Source organism: Mobula birostris, chromosome 9 (assembly GCF_030028105.1).
Source record: "Mobula birostris isolate sMobBir1 chromosome 9, sMobBir1.hap1, whole genome shotgun sequence".
In the NCBI taxonomy this organism is placed as follows: domain Eukaryota; kingdom Metazoa; phylum Chordata; class Chondrichthyes; order Myliobatiformes; family Myliobatidae; genus Mobula; species Mobula birostris.
In genome coordinates, this window is record NC_092378.1 from 141,572,789 (window position 1) to 141,591,894 (window position 19,106).

At 39.3% G+C, this 19,106-nt stretch overlaps 1 protein-coding gene across 4 annotated transcripts in view; it reads right to left on the reverse strand.

Annotated features, from left to right (window-relative positions):
* axin1 (axin 1) overlaps positions 1-18,752 on the reverse strand; it is a 147,039-nt gene extending 128,287 nt beyond the window's left edge. For 2 of the 4 annotated variants that reach the window (XM_072269002.1, XM_072268999.1), the window contains exons 1-2: positions 17,989-18,752; positions 11,185-12,166 (exon numbers count right to left, since the gene is read on the reverse strand). In XM_072269002.1, coding sequence (XP_072125103.1) covers positions 11,185-12,062 — 878 coding nt within the window. In that variant the 5' untranslated portion in view covers positions 12,063-12,166; positions 17,989-18,752. The remainder of the gene's footprint in view (positions 1-11,184; positions 12,167-17,988) is intronic. The other 2 variants (XM_072269001.1, XM_072269000.1) reach the window with 2 other exon arrangements.
* Between the last annotated feature and the right edge of the window lie 354 nt (positions 18,753-19,106).

A 19,106-nucleotide genomic window follows, 5' to 3' on the forward strand; every position in this document is an offset into this window, starting at 1 on the left:
AATTTTTAAGGTACCCAAGTGCTCCCAGAGGCATATTAAAATACCAATACACTGAAACTGAGTTTTTCTATATCCAAATATTTTATAATTTCATCAAGCGTCAAACTCCATTCTGTTCTGCAACATTCAAATCCTTCAATGACTTATTTACCAAATAAACTAGTCATACAAACTGGGCTCTTAACTGATTATGGGTCAGTTTGTTGTCGAAAATAGAATTAATCATGCATATCCAAAAAGCTATCTTTACATTTGTCAAACAGGGCAAACAGCCCACCTTGCCACTGAAATACATGGAACGAGTGAAGTTTCTGTATTTATATGGGAGATATGAATTAATTCATCATAATGTTCATATTATTCACCTGAATATCTTTTGAATGATACGTTCAATGACATTTGATAGTAGTCTTTATTAATACTAATACAGGTTGAGTACCCCTTATCCAAAATTCCAAAATCATAAAACCTCCGAAATCCAAATTTTTTTTGAACTCCAAGATGACATCACAAATGGAAAATTCTACAAGATATTGGGAAGGTTCCCAGGTGATGCATAGGTTTCTGTGCAACACAGGCAGTTCTGAGAGGTGACCTGACATATGTAATGAACAGAAGTTAATAAAAAAAATTTTAAAAAAGCACATAAAGTGAAAAATGAAGATCTTAATCGTGTATCATCAGAGTGAACACGTGCCTCTTAATGGTATGCTGATCATGGAACAATCAGAGATCTACCTAAAACTGAAAAATTGAAGCTAATTGTGAATATTCAGCTAGCTGGTTGCAGAAATTTAAAAGGCACAGCAGTAAATTTTTAAAGCATCTGCTGATCACAAAAATCAAGCACCAGATCAAGTCTATGACACTGATTGTTTTTATACCTTGCATAGAACCTTCAAAACAATTTTTAATACCATTTTGTTGTTGATCATTGTGTTTCAGATCATTGTCTTGTTAAATTCTATTAAGCTTCTACACTGCTACCCTGCTAACATTCTCCTGTAAAGTGTCTTGATACAATTTTGAATTAATTGTTCCCACAATTCTAAGCTAACCAGGCCAAACAGCAAAGCAGCTCCAAACCATGATGCTCCGCCATGCTTCACAGCTGGGATGAGATTTTGGTGTTGGTGTGCAGTGCTTTTTCCTCTAAACATGGTGGTATGTATTTCTGCCAAAAAGTTCAGCTTTATTCTCATCTGTCCACAGAACATTGTCCCAGATGCGTTTAGGAACTCCGAAGTAGTCTTTTGCAAACTTGAGTTGTGCAGCAATGTTTTGTTTGGAGAGCAGTGGTTTCCCTCCATGGTGCCCTTCCATGAACACTATTCATGTTCGGTATTTTTCTTAGTGAACACATGAACAGAGATCTAGGGATTGCTGCAGGTCTTTTGCTGTTACCCTTGGGTTCTTTATCACCTCCGTCAGCATTGTATTCTATGCTCTTGGAGTGATCTTTGCAGGATGTACACTCCTAGGGAGAGTAGCAACAGTCCTGAACTTCCTCTACTTGTAGAGAATTTATCTTACTGCGTTCCGATGAACACTCAGATGCTTTTGTAGCCTTTTCCAGCTTCATCTCTACAATTCTTCTTCTAAGGTCCTTTGAAAGTTGTTTTGATCAAGACATGGTGCACATAAGCAGATATTTCTTGAGCAGAGCAGGTTCTGTCAGTAACCTGAGTTTGTGGGTCTATTTTATAGGGCAGGGCACTCCTATAACCTGCATCCCCAATCTCATCTCATCAATTCCAAACAGCTTTTGTGGAAGGCATCACCCCCGAGGTTCACGTACTATTTTGAACCTAGACTAATTGTTTAAAGAATGTACTCGGTATTGATGAGAGGAAGTATAATCGTTTGTGTTATTAGTTTAGGCAGATTCTGTTTATCTACTATGACTTGGTGAAGATTAGACCACATGTTATGAGTAATTAATGCAGAAAACCAGGTATTTGCAAAGGGCTCACAAACCTTTCCTTGAAACTGTAAATTCAGAGTTGGAAATGATGGCAATCCCAAGCTATCTTATATATTCCAATATCTGAAAAAACTCAAAATCCAAAACACTTCTGACTCCAAGCATTTCGAATAAGGGGTACTCGTCAGGTCACCCGTCTGAGTGCTACTGGTACCATGTAACCCAGTACTACCTGTCGCATGGTCGGGTGGTTGGCGACTAAACCGGTTCCCCCAACAGGCTTGCCTGGTGAGGAGGGTGGCCAGACACCCTGCAGGACAAAAAACAAGACTTGTCAAAGAGCGGATGAACCCTCTCGTAGGGTCAACGGCCATCTAGCAAACACTTGCTGTGAAGTGCGGAAAGGGCATCCCTTGCATCGAAGCTTGGTCTGGCCATTAACTGCAACAGAACTTCCCCCAGCCATCTTGGAATCCACCATGCCGCTGGATCCAGGAAGGGTTGTCTAGAGGGTGGGTCTGGACCTGTGCAATCCCCTACTCACCTAAGATCCATTCACGCACACGCTGTTCCTTTCTGAGGAACCACCATCATCCAATGGGATGGACAGCGAGAGAGAGACTCAACCTGTACTAATTTCTTCACACTGTAACTTTGAGATTTTGATGCAAGATTATTTTCCCATCTTTCCTTTCAATGCCCTTCTTTATCCAATCTGTATTGATCTTCATACCATTTTTTGTACAGAATTCACCCATAATTTTATAGTTTGTTCCAACTAGCTCTATACATAGAAACATAGAAAATCTACAGCACATTACAGGCCCTTCAGCCCACAATGTTGTGCCGACCATGTAACCTACTCTAGAAGCTGCCTAGAATTTCCTTACTGCATAGCTCTCTATTTCTCTAAACTCCATGTCTCTTTAAAGACCCTTTTCTTTTCTTCTTAACTAGATTTTCCACATGCTTTGTACACCATGATTTTTTTACCCTACCATCCTTTCCCTGCCTCAATGGAACATACCTATGCAGAACATTTGCCACATTTCTGCCGTGCATTTCCCTCAGAACATCCTCTCCTAATTTATGCTCTCAAGTTCCTACCTAATAGTATCATATTTGCCCCTACCCCAATTAAATGTCTTCCCCAATTGTCCGCTCCTATCCCTCTCCAGTGCTATGGTAAAGGAGATAGAGTTGTGATCACTACTTCCAAAATGCTCTCCCACCGAGAGATCCGACACCTGACCAGGTTCATTTCCCAATACCAGATCAAGTACAGGAAATCTTCCTGAACACACCTAACAAGGTCCACCCCATCTAAACCCCTTGCTCTAAGGAGATCCCAGTCAATATTAGGAAAGTTAAAATCTCCCATCACAACAACCTTATTATTATCGCCCCATTCCAGAATCTGCCTCCCTATCGGCTCCTTGATGTCCCTGCTACGATTAGGGGGCCAGTAGAGTTATTGTCCCTTTCCTGTTTCTGACTTCTGCCCACACTGACTCAGTAAGACCATTCCCCCATGACTTCCTCCTTTTCTGCAGCTATGACACTATCCCTGATTGGCAATGCCACGCGACCACCTCTTTTGCTTCCCTCCATTAATTTTGCCAAACTTCAATGTTCTATTAAGAATACAGACAATATCTTCCCTAGATCCTAAAAGTGTGGCATCCTTATTTTAAAAATCAGGTCCTGTATTAGTAACTTAACATTCTGAAAATGTTTCAGTTTATGGTGGGAATAAAAAAAATTATAAAACAAGGTTGCACATTTTAAATGTATACAAAAGCAAATGTAGAAACACAAAGTTTTTCCTTTCTATTCCATGCTCACAATTTGCTTTGTAAAATAAAAGTATATTCAATGTTTGCATATTTATTTTTAAGGATATATTGTATATTAATAAAGCTACAATTAACATAATAGATTTATTCCCATCATCTTATAGATCCTCTGAATGTCAGGGCCAAGGGAACTGAAAGAAGGTATCAGCAGGGCCACATGAGTATATCATTAAACCACAAATTTAAATATACATTTATTCCTGGAGCATTACTTAAAATTGCTTCAAAATCTGATGGTCCACAGTTTGTAAAATAGCATTAGCATGAATACTCAAAGAGAAACAAAAACAGTGGCAAAGTTAAGGATCACATTTGAATAGACTTCAAATTAGGAGGAAACAAATATATACCAACTCTTCTAGGTGAGATCAATTAGGCAATTTACCCAACAGTGTAGCAGCAACTATTAATTTTTACACAAAATGTAACAGAATCCTTAATACTTATTGCGTGGAGTCAAATATTTATGAAAAGGAAATGGTTTTTGATATTATGCGGTTATATCTATCTTAACAAAAATAGGGAAATGCATGATCAATTTTGAAAAGCACTTTATATAAATTCTTGTGTGGCACTCTATCAAGTTAGAACCTGGCAGACTGAAAGCAATATATTAAAATTGATTAAGGATTAACTAACAGCACTGCATGGATGAGTATTTGGGCCTCATTTTTTACAATTTATGTTAAGTCATTTAGATAAAGGGCCTAGGGGCTGTTCATAACGTATAGATTAGCTGACAGCATAATGGTAATGATAAACAGCGACTTTATTTGTTCAAGTGCACATTGAAATATAGTGAAATGCATCATTTGTATTAACAACCACAGTCTGAGGATTGTACTGAGAACCGCTTGCAAATGTTGCCACACTTCCAGCGCCAATGGTTAATTGGGCCATCGTTTAAACAGGGTAGCCACTTATTTGGAATACTATGCCTCTTAATTGGGACAGGACACTGTTGCCGAAATTTCTAACTAGTGTCAGTTGTGTGCACTTGTGTGGCTGTTAAGCACTACACCATCTTAGATCGATTTTAGAGACAGTTGTGTGTTTATGCTCATAAAGCAGTGATCTTAGTCACTGCTAGTTGGTGAGAAATAAGCAGCAAGTCAAGTCAGAAATGTTTTGTTCACTGAAGTTTCAAGTACTGAGGCTTGTATCTCACTACTTCAAGTTAGGAACAATGAAGAACTTAAAGGTATCAACAATCATCTTGAAAAGGAAAATTTGGAGGATGCAATCATCTAAAGCACTGTATGAAGGCAGTCCATTATTTGCACTAGGTGTCTGTGTGGATTTTGTTCATTTACAGTCAAAAGAATACTGTAGTGTACACTCGATGAATTTCTCTGTCGATAACTTAAGAACTATAGTTTTATAGCACTGTGGTAGTATTGTCACTGTTCTAATTTATTCTGCATTTTCATTTAAACACATAATTACTCAGTCAAATGGTAGTTTGCCTTTTTTATACATTAACTATTTACAAGAAACTTAAGAAACTTTGGTTAATTGGGGCAGCCACTTAATTGGGCCAAAATGTACTGGTCCCAATGTGTCTAAATTAATAACAATTCATTGTATTTTTAAAAAAGACAAATTAGGAATGTGGGTCTTATAAACATGACAGACATAAAACAGGTTTTCTTAACCTCTCAATATGAAGGGATTGGGTATAAAATCGAAAGTCACATCTGGCCTGTGCTGCTTGTGACCAAAATTATATATTACTTCAATGTACTGCTGTAATGAAATGATCTGTCAAAGGCATGCAAAACAAGTTTTTTACCTCATTACATAAGAAAATAATAATCTATTTCTAAAATCATCTTGTTTTTGGGGGGTGTACAAGAAACATTAGACCAATTTATGGTGATGGGATTATGTTAGAAGAGGCTAAGGCATGCTCCCATAGTTCGAGTCAATGAAAGGGAGCCTCAGTGAAATAAAATTTTGAAGGACTCAGTAGCGTAGAGTCTAGGAAGACTTTTAATTTGGCTGAAGAATCCAGAATTGGGTTATCACACAATAAATACATGGGGCAGTGAGGCACTAAGAACTGAAATGAGGAGACTTTTCTACCTTTAAAAGGGCTGCAAAGTTTGGAACTCTCTACTCCATTGATTCACAGATACTTAATTATTAAGTACATTCAAGATACAATGATTAGCTCTTTGTGGCACAGATGTGATGGTTCTGTTGCAGTCCTGCTCACCTGACCTATAACATCTAGAGTCATCCATTTTATCTGCTAAGTGAATTTTCCGACATCATCCCAGTAGCAATGTATGCACCTCTGGCCAACATCAGGCAAGCACTGGAGGAGCTGAGCACTATGATCAGCAGGTATGAAAAAGACATACCCTGATGCTTTCACTACCATTGTAGGGGATTTCAACCAGGCCAGCTTGAAGGAGTCTCCGAACTAAGCATGCATAACATATCACCTGTACAACATTTGGGTCTTTTAGGAGACTCCTGGATAGGTACATGGAGCTTAGAAAAAGAGGGCTATGGGTAACCCTAGGTAATTTCTAAAGTTAGTACATATTCGACACAGCATTGTGGGCCGAAGGGCCTGTATTGTGCTGTAGCTTTTCTATGTTTCTAACCACAGAAGCCAACACTCGACCACTGTTACAGCACCATCAAGAATGCTTACTGTACCACCTATGCCCGCACTTTGAAAAGTTCGATCACCTGGCTGTACTTCTATTCCCAGCACATAGGCAGAGACTAAAGACCGCAGCACCAATGGTGAGAACCAAGGTATGATCAAGGGAGGCAGAGGATTGCTTTGTGTCGGTGGACTGAACAATATTCAGGGATTCACCTTCAAATATGAATGAATACGCCACAGTTGTGTCCAACTGCATCAAGACCTGTGTGAATGAGTGTACGTCTTCGAGAACATATCCAAACCAAAACCCATGGATGAACCAGATTTGTAGCCTGTTGATGGCTAAATCTGTGGCATTCAAGACTGGTGATCCAGAACTGTACAGGAAGTCCAGGTACGACCTCCAGAAGGCTGTTTTAAGGGTGAAGAAAACAATTCCAATTGAAGTTAGACAGAATCAGAAGCACATCAGCTCTGCCTGGGTTTATAAACCACCACTTCCTATTAAGCAAAGCCTAATATCATGAATGGCTTCCAGATGAGCTAAACGCTTTTTACGGTTTGGAAGGCAGAGTACAACTACACCCGTATGAATCCCTGCAGCATATGGTAACCTTGTGATCTGTCTCAAAGGCCAGCATCAGAACAGTTTTCATGAGGTGAACCCATGCAAGGCATTAGGCCTTGATGGTAAACAAGATAGGGTTCTGAAAACCTGTGCCAACCAACTGGCAGAGTGTTCAAGGACATTTTCAATTTCTCACTGCTCTAGTTGGTGCAGGTATGATTCTTGCCCTTCAAATGGGTGACAATCATACCAGTGCCCAAGAAGAGCAGAGTGAGCTGTCTCAAAGACTATCATGCAGTGGCACTCACATCTATTGTCATGAAATATTTTGAGAGGTTGGTCATGGCCAAAGTCAATTCATGCTCAAGGACCTGCAACTTGTCTATCGCCACAGCAGATGCAGCAGGTCTACAGCAGATGCAATTTCATGGGCTCTCCACTTGGCCTTGGATCACCTAGTCAATAGCAATACCTACCTCAGGCTACTGTTTGCTGATTACAGCTCAGTGTCAATAACATCATACCCTCAGTACTAACCAAGTTCAAAAGTCTGGGCCTCTCTACCTCCCTCTGCAACTGGATCCTCAACTTCCTCACTGGGAGACGACAGTCAGTGTGTATCAGAAATAAAATCTCCTCCTCACTGATAATCAACACCGATGCATGTCAAGGATTATGTGCTTAACCCACAGCTCTACTCTCTCTGCACCCATGACTGTGTAGCTAAGCACTGCTCAAACTCCATCTATAAATTTGGCAATGACATAACTATTGTTAACAGAATTTCAGACAGTTAACTAGGAGGTGACAAGAACAAGAGATCAGCTGGTTGCGTGGAGTTCCAACAACAACCTTGCACTCAATGTCAGTAAGACTGAGGAATGGACTGTGGACTTCAACAAGCAGAAGTCGATAGAACACACACACCAATCCTTAGAGATCAGTAGTGGAAATGGTGAGCAGTTTCAAGCCCCTGGGTGTCAATATCACTGGTGATCTACCTGGATATATCAATGCAATTACAAAGAAAGCACAACAGCATTTGCATTTCATTAGGAGCTTGAGGAGACCTGCTATGTCACCAAAGACAATTAAAAATTTTTACAGATATATCGTGGAGAGCATTCTAACTGGTTGCATCACCTTCTGGTATGGTGTGGGGGGGGAAGAGGAGGGTGGTTACCGAACAGGATTGGGAAAAAGCTGCAGAAAGTTGCAAACTCAACCAGCTCCATCATGGGCACTAGACTCAGCATCAAGGACATCTTCATTTAGTACCCCCATCACACAGAACACGTCCTCTTCTCATTGTTAACAAAGAGGTGGTACAGGAGCCTGAAGGCACACAACTTTCTAGGAACAGCTCCTCCTCCAATGCCATCAAATTTCTGAATTCACAATGAATCCATCCATACTATTTCACTATTTTTGCACTACTTATTTAGTTTAATTTTTTATATATATTTCTTATTGCAATTTATAGTTTTTTAAAATTATGTATTGCAATGCACTGCTGCTGCAAAACAACATAACATATGCCAGTGTTATTAAACTTGATTCCAATACTGCCATCTGGTTTCAAATTCTATATATTGTGGGCTTGAAGAATTAACGTATTTTTGAGAGATGGACCAGAAGTCCTGATAGTTCTTTATTAAAATCATGCTGGATAGCGAAGGTTTCATTTGGATTAAGAAAATAAAGCATAAAAATCAGAATGGAAACTAGCTGCCAAGCAACCAGGAAGAATGATAATAGGCCCACTAGCTTTATTAAATGGAGTGTATACTTTGGAACAAAATAGCCAGTATAATTGGGCAGGGAGGGGGGCTTATGGAAGGTGTGGCTACAGCAAATTGGATCTGATGTTGGGAAAATACAGGAAGGACACAGAGACAGAAGAACCATGCTCAACACCCAAGCTATAGAGAAACATGTAGCAAAGATGAAGCCTAAGATGCAAAAGGTATGCAGTCAAAGAATGAATCCTGGTATAGTTTTGAAACTTGGAGCTGTGATAACAAGTTATCAGTATTTAAGGAAAAAAATCAAGTTTGGAAATAAGAGCCAAATTAATATTTACAGAATTACTAAACCACAATGATTCACTTAAAATAGCTATTAGTTTGAATAGTAACTAACTTTGAAGATACCATGTATCACTCAAGTTTTTTTCCAATAGGCTTTCAATTAATAAGGTGTGAGAGGGAAGGAGTAAGGAGAGAAGGGGTAGAAATTACTAAAAGTTAGAGAAATCGATGCTCATGCTACCAGGTTGGTTGCTACCCAGTCAGAATGAGATGTTGCTTCTCCAGTCTGAGTTTGGTGTCATTATGGAAATAGTGGAAACCACGGACAGACATGTCAGAATGGAAAGTCAAATTGAAAGGACAGCCAGTGGGAGATCCTGCATCTTGTGGCTAAGTTAAGATGCTTGATACAGCAGTTGCCTAATCTGCATTGTGTCTCATTAATTTAAAGGAGGACCACCAGATACAATAGATAACCCTGAAAGACTCGCAGGTGAGGTGTCACCTCACTTGCAAGGATTGCTTGGTGCCCTGAATGGTAATGAGGGAGGTGTATAGGGAGATGTAGCACTTGTCACACCTGCGGGGTAGATGCTAGGAGGAGATCAGTGAGAGTAACAAGTGGAAAAGAAAGGAAGTTTGCCTGTATACAAAAACGTACAAGCATAAGGAACTCAATTTTTCTTAAAAAAGCCCTAAATCTTACAAGAAATACCGTAGATTTTTTTCCATACAAGTTTATTTTTTTTTAAACCGGTGCTTTATGTAATCAATATGATTTAATGCAAGGACTTCACAGATTAATACATCCACCATTTAAAGTCTCAGTTGGGAACTAGCAAGGATCTATATGCACACCTTTTGCAAGCAATTTATACAAAACAAAATCAATTTGACAATGTTTAAGTACAAATAAACAAGGCCAAGGTTTTCTTTTTCAACAACATACATTTTGCTTAATACTGAAAGCATTTTGTAATATTTGATGTAGTTTTCTGTCCCAGCTGTGATATCCGAGATGTTTGCTGCAAGTAGAGCAAGCTAAGCCAATGCTACATCAGCTCAGTTAGGGGCATATGCTCAACAGTACAAATAAAATTTCTCAATCTTGCAGCTCGATGCTAATCTCAAATTCCTTTCAGTTTGAATTAATACCTCCTTTGGAAATGACATTTAAGAGCACATGTGGTTTCTTAATAGTTACCATCACATGAATGGAGCTTGTTGGTTGCAAGTATGTAGACTAATGGATTAAACCAGATCTTTTTCTTTATTTGAACCATGTTCTTAAAGTTAATTAATCTGTCGATGTACAAGCACTTCAAACCTTTGATAAAACAGGGTTAATCTGAATAAAAATTTTCAACTGTGGCAGCAGTTTTCAACTTTGCATTTCTGGATATGCTTAATTGCACACATGTACCTCTTGGGGTACTGAATGAACAACTGCAAAGTTTAGCTTCGTATGCCATCAGCAGGACTTGGAATGCATTCTCATTTACTTCTTGCAGTTTTGGAAGAAAGTTTGGATTGATCACAAGACTACTGATATGAACTCATTCCCATTTACAATATTAGATTTACTATACGAGTAGAATAGAGATTTAAAATAACAGCACATCTCTTAATGCAAGTCTGCTCTGGAATGTATCCAACTTAACTTTCATAAAAATACTCTTGTTCTATCTATACTGAACTATTCCTAAGACTGTGCAAAGCACAGTTTTCACAGATTTCAGAATATTTTGAAATAGTTTAATTATGACCAATAAATACAATAAATTAAAAGCAAAAGATAGAACCAACTTTTGTTCCATCATATTGACCACAGTTTGATTAACTAACACATTCATATCCCATCATCAGCAATAGCATACATTAACTTCAAATCTAGTAAGTAACTAGCAAAACAAGAAAAAATGTTATTTCTGGCATTAAAGCAATTACAATCAAGTTTCACTTACATGGAGCATTTTAGCAGGGAAAATGTAGCTAGTTTTATAAACAGATTGTATAAACATTCACTGGAAGATAAAAACAGACTAAATCAACATCTTACCAAATAACAGAACAAGTATGAAAACATAAGAGGCTACTTATGTTCAAGCATAGCTTTGCCACAAATCATTAAGCCCAGTAATAACAATGGATTTTACTGCAGTCAGTAGTACCAAGCCATTTACCTGTATTCTCGAGCCTCATCGAATCGCCTTGTTGGACCAGCACGTTGTGGTGCTGTTTCCATGAGCAATTTCTGCGTAAGCCTGCTTACAGTAGCCAAATCTCTCCCTTTTTGTTCTTCTGTGTCTTGGTCACATTTCCATTCCTCATCTTCATTCAATGTAGGTAAATATCCTAATAAAGCTTTTCCTGTCCCAGACCCTGAGCTTTGATCACTAAACAACTTTGGACTTTCGCCACCTGTCCTTGTATATTCCAAATAAATATCAGACTTCAGGAATACAGGGTAGGTGTTCTCCTCCATCATTGTCTGAATTTCAGTTTGGGCCTGGTCAAACATAGCAGGATCTATCTGTTGCTTCATAACACAATCCTTAATGAAACTTTTTGTGGCTGGTTTGATCTGCCTAGATACAATACCATTATTGTCCAGAATGTACTTCTTGTATATGGCTTTTGCTAATTTCAGCCTCTTTTCTTCATTAGAATCATTAGGTTCCAGTTTCCTGAATCCACTGCATGCAAACCAAAAATCCAGAAGGTCCGCACAGTCTTCTTGCTTTAAAAAAGTCCTGAATAAATTTATTCCATCCTGATCATCCAACAAAGAGTGCAATGACTCTGCCCATTTCAGGTATGGGGGTGTTGGGGAAGCACTCCCCTCTGGTTCATAACCCAAATCCAAATCTGGCCTCCGTGGGGTTGCTGTTGAAGCCTCACTTTTAAGTCCATCATTTTTTATGGGGTAGAAACTGTGGTTTAATTGCCTACTGTCTGTGGATGCCAGTTCACCTTCTTCGCCTGGAACAGGTGGTCTTGGTGCATCTTCAGTAAAACTTCCCCCTAGGTCTGCCAAATACGCCTTTCCCCTTGCACTCATTTTTGTAGCGACCACGCACGCAGCACCAAATCCAGTACAATCCCAATTCTTTCCAGGGTCAAGTATTCAAGCAGAAAACAAATATTGGTTGTATTGTATTCTTCCTGTAATTAAAAACAATAAAAGTTAATTCCTGTAATATTTTAACAAAGCATCTGAAATATTGTGCTTAATTTCAAAGCCACCGATCAGAAATGATGTCGACTTAGAGCCATCAGGTCAAAACAAACATTCTTTTCTGATTTCCCTTCCCCCGTGATATTATGAACAAATGAAAGCACAATGAGTATTCGTCTTTTCCCATAATTTTTTAACATCACTTCATCTTAAACATTCATATCCCATTATTGCATCAAAAGCAAACAGTAAACTTTCAACTCTGAAATATAGTATTTTGCACTACAAAAGATGAACACCATTCTTGATAATTCTATAAAGATTTTACTTAGCATTCACTTCACCATTTTCCCCATAAAGGAATGGCACAATTTTCTCCTATGTACCATTTGGGGTTGTTTCTGTTGGTTAAATTGCAGTATGAGAAAGTGTAGCTGTATTGAAGTCTCAGACTTTTTACAGAAGCTCCATTTCACAAGGAACAGAAAATGAGGAAAAAGATGTATTTACAATTTAATAACTGCAGCTGTTTTGAGTTAAAAAGAAAAAAACCTATGCAATGGAGTTTGCTGCACAGCAGCATTATCACCTGCATTTTAAACTCGCAATACAGGCTGCTCATGAATTTGAGGACATTTAAGATTGACATTTCAGCACATTACCAAGGTATGAACATTCAAAGATGCTGTTAAGCTCCAACTCTATTTGCCCTATCAATGCATATTAAATATTCCATTAAGAACAGGGGTGTTCTCCTCCACTCTGATAGCATTCATAGTTCAAACAAGATCATTAACACAGATCTTATCATTTGAAACAGCAGTTCCTCAGTTCTTGCGATATGCAAATGATCTTACTATATCTCATTACAAATACAACTACACCTGAAAAGTAATTAAGTTACCTTGAAGTGCCCTAAGATAATATGGTGCTACAAAGATAATGCCTTGAGCAATATTTTTTAAAAAGATAAATTTTCCCTGATGGAGGATATTGTTTGCAATTTTTGTGAGCTATGCTCTGTCATTCTTCCAACTCAAAATCACCAATGCACAATGGTACAAAATTTCACAAAATGAATATGACCAAAAATGATTGCTTCCAACCCTGAAGTATTTGTTACCTACCAAAATTCACTCCATTACATATTTCACTTATAGGTAAACATCTGACATTGCTCTAGCACTAATTTCATGGTTTTCATATCCACTATTATAAATACATTCTAGATAACTGCAGTTTCAGCAAAAACCTTATTTTTGATAAATCATAAAAGTTTTATCATTTGATTATTTGTTAAATTTCTTTAGTTAATTAGAAGACCTTGAGTTACCATCATCCATTAAAAATTAAGATTTCCAATACAGGTATTAGAAATAATTGAAAACTACTTGCCGTATGACAATCACAAAAAAGGAAACAAGCAGCCATAAACACTAGAGATTCTGCAGATGTTGGAAGGATCTTGGTCTATTGGCCTAAAGCATCAACTCTTTATTCCTCCCCCATCAATGCTGCCAGACCTGCTGAGTTCCTCCAACATTGTGTGTGTTAACACAAGTAACCAAGATCTAAAGTCACTTCACACCCATAAATTGCATACCCCCCTCCCAAGCATATTGAATATTTGCAATATTACTCTTTCTGTGCAAGCTAACAAACCATTGTTTACACTAAATCATGGTTATCCCCCTTGTTGTTTCTGTATAATTCTGTATTACCGTATACAAGAGCTTGTTACGTGTAAAGTGGCTAAATCACCTAAATTATGAAATTGTGAAAGGTACCAAAGTGCCATAAAAGTATAAGTCCATAGCTTCCTTTAGAATTGAAATTATTTCTAACTAGATAGAATAGTAAATCAAAATTTTCCTTTACCAAAAGCTGGCTGTCACTTCAACTTAAACTGAATTACACTGGTTTGTGTATAATGGAATCACAGCCCATTTAGACTTCCAACTGAAATCAGATTTGCTTGTTATTTTAGGAAAGAGGCAAGAAGATTTACAATGTACATAATAAAATATATTCTGTATTTTGCCAGAATTGACTATTATGTACTATGCTAATGAGTATCTTTACAAGAACAGGATATATGAAGGGGAAGCAAAAGACATCCCATTAAAAAAGAGAGAATCTCTAATAGAGTAAGAGACTTAGCAACCTTCTGCCTCCTACAAGAGGGAAAGGGCAGCTTAGATGAAAGACCCTAACATGTTGTTGGGGAATGCCCATCCCAGATACCTCATGCAAACGGTTTAATAATTCATAAAGTAATCGTTACAATTGTGGCGCTACAATATACATAGCTTGTTGCAGTGGACACAATCATATTTCCACAAGTTAAACTGTATGCACAGACTTGAAGTGTAAATTTCCAGCAAGTTTAAAATCACCTTGCGCATTTCAAAATATAACATAGAAACTAAGTGTGCATATGTGCAGAATCAAATTCTCCAATTAAAAATTCTGCATTGTGCTAATTGGAAAGATCAGAATATCAGGAATTGTTACAACAATCTACACGAGATCCAGAGTGGCCTACTTTCCAATGATGCACTCCACAGGGGAACCAACTGCTGATAAATATATTCATTTTCTGTTTTAAAAATCCTACTTGAAAACGAATCGTGGTGCAGAATAAAAGCGTTAACAAATTATACAGCCATCATCTGCACAAAACCCAGCCACATTTAGCCCATGTTTTAAATTAAATAATTAAAAGACCTTCAAAACACTGTTCCAATGACATATAGCAAATATAAAAATAACAAACGATACTCTACTCTCACAGGCATCGACCTTCATTTAAAGCAGCCTGTCCGTTTGATGTTTTGAAACCTCCTACAATCGCGGTTTAATCTGCTGCAATGTTTAAGCTATTATTCCTTAGATACTTTTACCAATGAATCGTTTCCTGAAGGGCAAAATTTTAATCGTCCATCTTCAAACTATAGTCAAATAGATCTATCTAAACGTGCTAGTTGCAGAGATTGCAGATCAGGTTGAAACAGAATCGGTGTACCTTCCACTTGCGAGAGGTTTGTGCATGAGTCTTCTTGATCTGACTGATGCGTCTGCAGCCCGCATCACATTCATTTCTTGGCCTCTCCGACAACGTGGGGGGATGGGAAAGTGCAAACGAGACCCCTTTTAGCTACTTGCAGTTCTCGTTTGCTTCTAATAGAAACTGTTCAGGCCCCTTGCTTTAATAACATTCCAGCTTATGCAACTTTCTAACATCGAATATCATTGTAGTAATCAATCTGGAAAGGATCCCGCTAGAAACAAATCTTATCTAAACTTGATCTAGAAATGATTGGCATAAAATCCAAGTACGATTCAACTCACCGCCCCCCCCCGCACATTTTCAGGAACCTCTACCTCACTGCAATTAAACATGCTTCTAGCTTCACGACCTACCTTTAAAAAAACCGTGCTCTGTTTTATGCGCGCATCAGAGATCTTTAAAGTCCAAATGGGCAAAGGTGATTAACAACAGGAAAATACTTAAACACTTTCTTTGTTATTTTCAATCTCTCGCATACTCAGAGACACATCCACATTCCCTGGCTCCTCTAAAGACGATCCGAATAGCGCCCCCTGTCCAAGGATTTGCTTTGCATGGAGTTCAAACATCACACAACCCTGAAAATCCACCGGCCTAAAAACACCCATTCTACACGGCAAAAAACACTTGCCCAAAAAAAAGCAAAATATATATACACATGTAAAATCAACACTTTCTGCTGCTGATGATTTGCACTTGGCACGATAACATCTGAATATTCCTCGGGAAGTCAGAATGCCTTTGTATTCCACACGATGTCATTCTCGCAATGTGCGCTAGTACTTAATTCATTAAAGATTTCCAAAATACTAGAAAACATTCATCAAAGATGTTTACATTCCCATAGAAAATGACATGAATTCTTGGTACTTTCACACTGCTATACTAAATGCTGCATTGTGTAAACTGGGGTTTACGTTATTGGGGCTTCAACCGCACACACAACCTCAGTTTTGGGGCAATAATATTTTTCGACAAGACAATTTGAGGGGGAAAAAATCGCCACTGAGCAGTGTTTTATTTTCTGTTTTTGTTTTGATATAACAGAGTTTGAAAGAAAAGTCAAATCCGGAATGCAAAACAACTTATGGATCTCTATATGCAATTAGATCTGGTCAGAAATAGTTAAACTATGTTACCATCTCTCTTTTAACCACCGAATCATAATAAAAAAGTTAAAAAATGCAGTTATCTCTACACACCATCAGCAGTCCTTAGATGTTCTATTGTTAATGACACTAGTTATGTTATAAACCTGGTACTAATTATCCTTTGAAACAATTTGCCATCCAAAGTATCCTCCTTCAGCAATAAAAGTGAACCTATGCAATAAGTGTTATAATTAATTTAACCCAATGAGCATATTTACAATTGCAATCCAAGTTACCATAACCACTTAAGTAGTGCGTATTACAGCCGTGTATATTTATCAACAACGGCAAAATGCTCTAGATATTTGCTTTCACATCCCTCACCTTTTCATCCATCTCCTCTGTAAATTGTCTTTCAAAATTTTAAAAATATCAGTGGGATTAAAAGAACCAAAGGCACTTCATCCTAATGTGTCTGTTTTTTTACATTTTAACTGATTTTAGATCGACCTTTGATAGGCAAAGGAGTAATTTATATTAAAAGTTCAAAGGTCAGCCAAGGTCAAACTTCCCACTAATGCATACACCCTTAAAAATAAACCGCAGTTGCACATTGCTCGCAAAAGATTCAATTCGGAATTACTCTAGTTAATTAAACTACTTGATTACAAACGGACTGCCTTTTCCAAACTGTGCAGCAAGTTCCTGAAATACCGTTCAACTCTCCGGCCCGTCCAAATATGATCCACATATACGGCGGGGAGCGGAAAAGTCCTGACATCGCATCAAACTTTAAAAAAAATACACAAAATGCTGATTTAAAAATAAATTAAGAGGCGAGTTGCGGGTAATAAAGATATTTGAATCTAGGCAGCGTGTTGACAGACTGAATGTGATCAGTGCAAAAAGATAGGATGGAGTACACCTGCCAAAAACTGCTCCGGAAAAGCTCAAAAGATGCAGGTCAGCGCTCTTACGTTTAGTTGACAAGAGTAACATTAAGACGGATGGACAAACGCTGAAGCACCACACTTTTGTGTTCAGCTAATGTTTTTGTGTGCAATGTAACAGCTAACGCAGCTCAGGAACGCGAACAGATGTCACTACTATTTGGACCAACAACTGTGAAGTTGGGCAAAGTTTCCAGCCATTAACTGGCTGGATCTTCTGCGGCTCCCCTGTCTAAAGAAGCAATGTTTTCCTTTATGGAGGAACTGCAGGCTTCCCTCTTTTCGCTGCGATAAAATAGAAAGAGTTGGCACACAACGCCAGAATGGAGTGCGGTTGCTCTTCAAAGGGGGGGGGGGGAACGTGCCATTACAAAACCGATAAGTGCAAACCGATCAAGAAAGTTGCAAGTCCCGATCCTCTTCCCCCCCCCCAGAGCCAAGTGCAAGTCACACGCTGTACTTTTGAGAAAAAGTGCAAGTCCCAGATTTTTCCCCCTTTTGAGAAACGTGCAAGCCTCAGAATTTGCAGCAGTGCAACTACTTTTGCAGTTGCTTTAACCTCATCTCCCCCCCCCCGCGCCACTAAAGAAAATAGCTTGCCGCAGGGTGGCCAAGCCACTTTCACAGCCCCTCTCACCACCACCACCCCCCCCACTCTCCCAACACAAACACGAACACACAGAAAGGGTCAGATTTACCTGTTCACTCTTACCCCAAATCCTACACATGCACCGCGGCAGGCAACAACTCCTCGCCCCAGCCGAATCTGTTGCAAAGTTTCTTCCAGGACGACGATCCGCCGCGGCGGCCGGGTAGAAACGGCGGCGACGGCCGCCTCCGCCCCGGCTCTTCCATGATTTACTTTAACGTGTGTGTGTATATTTTAAAAAAATATTTTTTAAAAAACCCCTCCCCCTCCACGATTAAATAAAATTTAGACAAAGACCGAACCAGATTTTTTTTTTTGAAAAACACCCTCCGGGGAACGGCGTTAATCTTGAAGAGGAGAGGTTTTTTTTTGAAGGGGGGAGGGTTTGATGTGTCTTTTTCTTCCCCCGGAGCTGAGGAGAAATGTCGACGCCTCTGCCTCCCGTTCCCGGCGCCTGCCGCCCACCCGCTCGCGACTAACCGCCTACAACGATTTAACTCGAAGCCCCTGCACCGCGAGCCGACATCAAAGCGCGCCGCCGCCGCCGCCAGCAGCACCAGGTCCTGACAGCTCACCACACACCTTACTCACTACTTTCCTTCCTCCACCCTTTTCCTCCTCTCTCTTCTTTTCCATTCTCCAGTGGGGGGGGGGAGAGAGAGAGAACAGGACAAGCACGTATATTTCAGCCGCCACAAAAGGGAAGAAGCGAAAGAGAAGTTTCCCCCTCTATTCGCTCTCCCTCCCCCGAATTAAAAAAAAATCCATCTGTTCATCAGGTCGGACCTCATCAAAGCATTCTCTTACTGAAAGCGCTCGGCGACCCATTACCTCATCGACGCCCTGCGGTTCCCAGGTTGCTGATTGGCTCATTGGGGTCGAGCGGCGTCCGAAAGGCATGTAGGGAAATGTAGTTTATGTGTCTGTGTTTTTACGACACGGGGAGGGGGGAGGAGGCATGAGGAGAGAGGGGGGGGCCTAAAGGTCCCAGGGAGCATTGCGAATTAGGCGCAGGCGCAGTTCCATAACAGCGTCTTTTGGAGAGTGGGCTTGGTTGTTCATGGAGCGTAGGTAGTGACTGTATTGGATGAACAACAGTCTGACTCCCTCCTTCCCTCTCAAGAACATACATATTTTCCTATCCGGTTGTACGTTTGACTTTGTAGG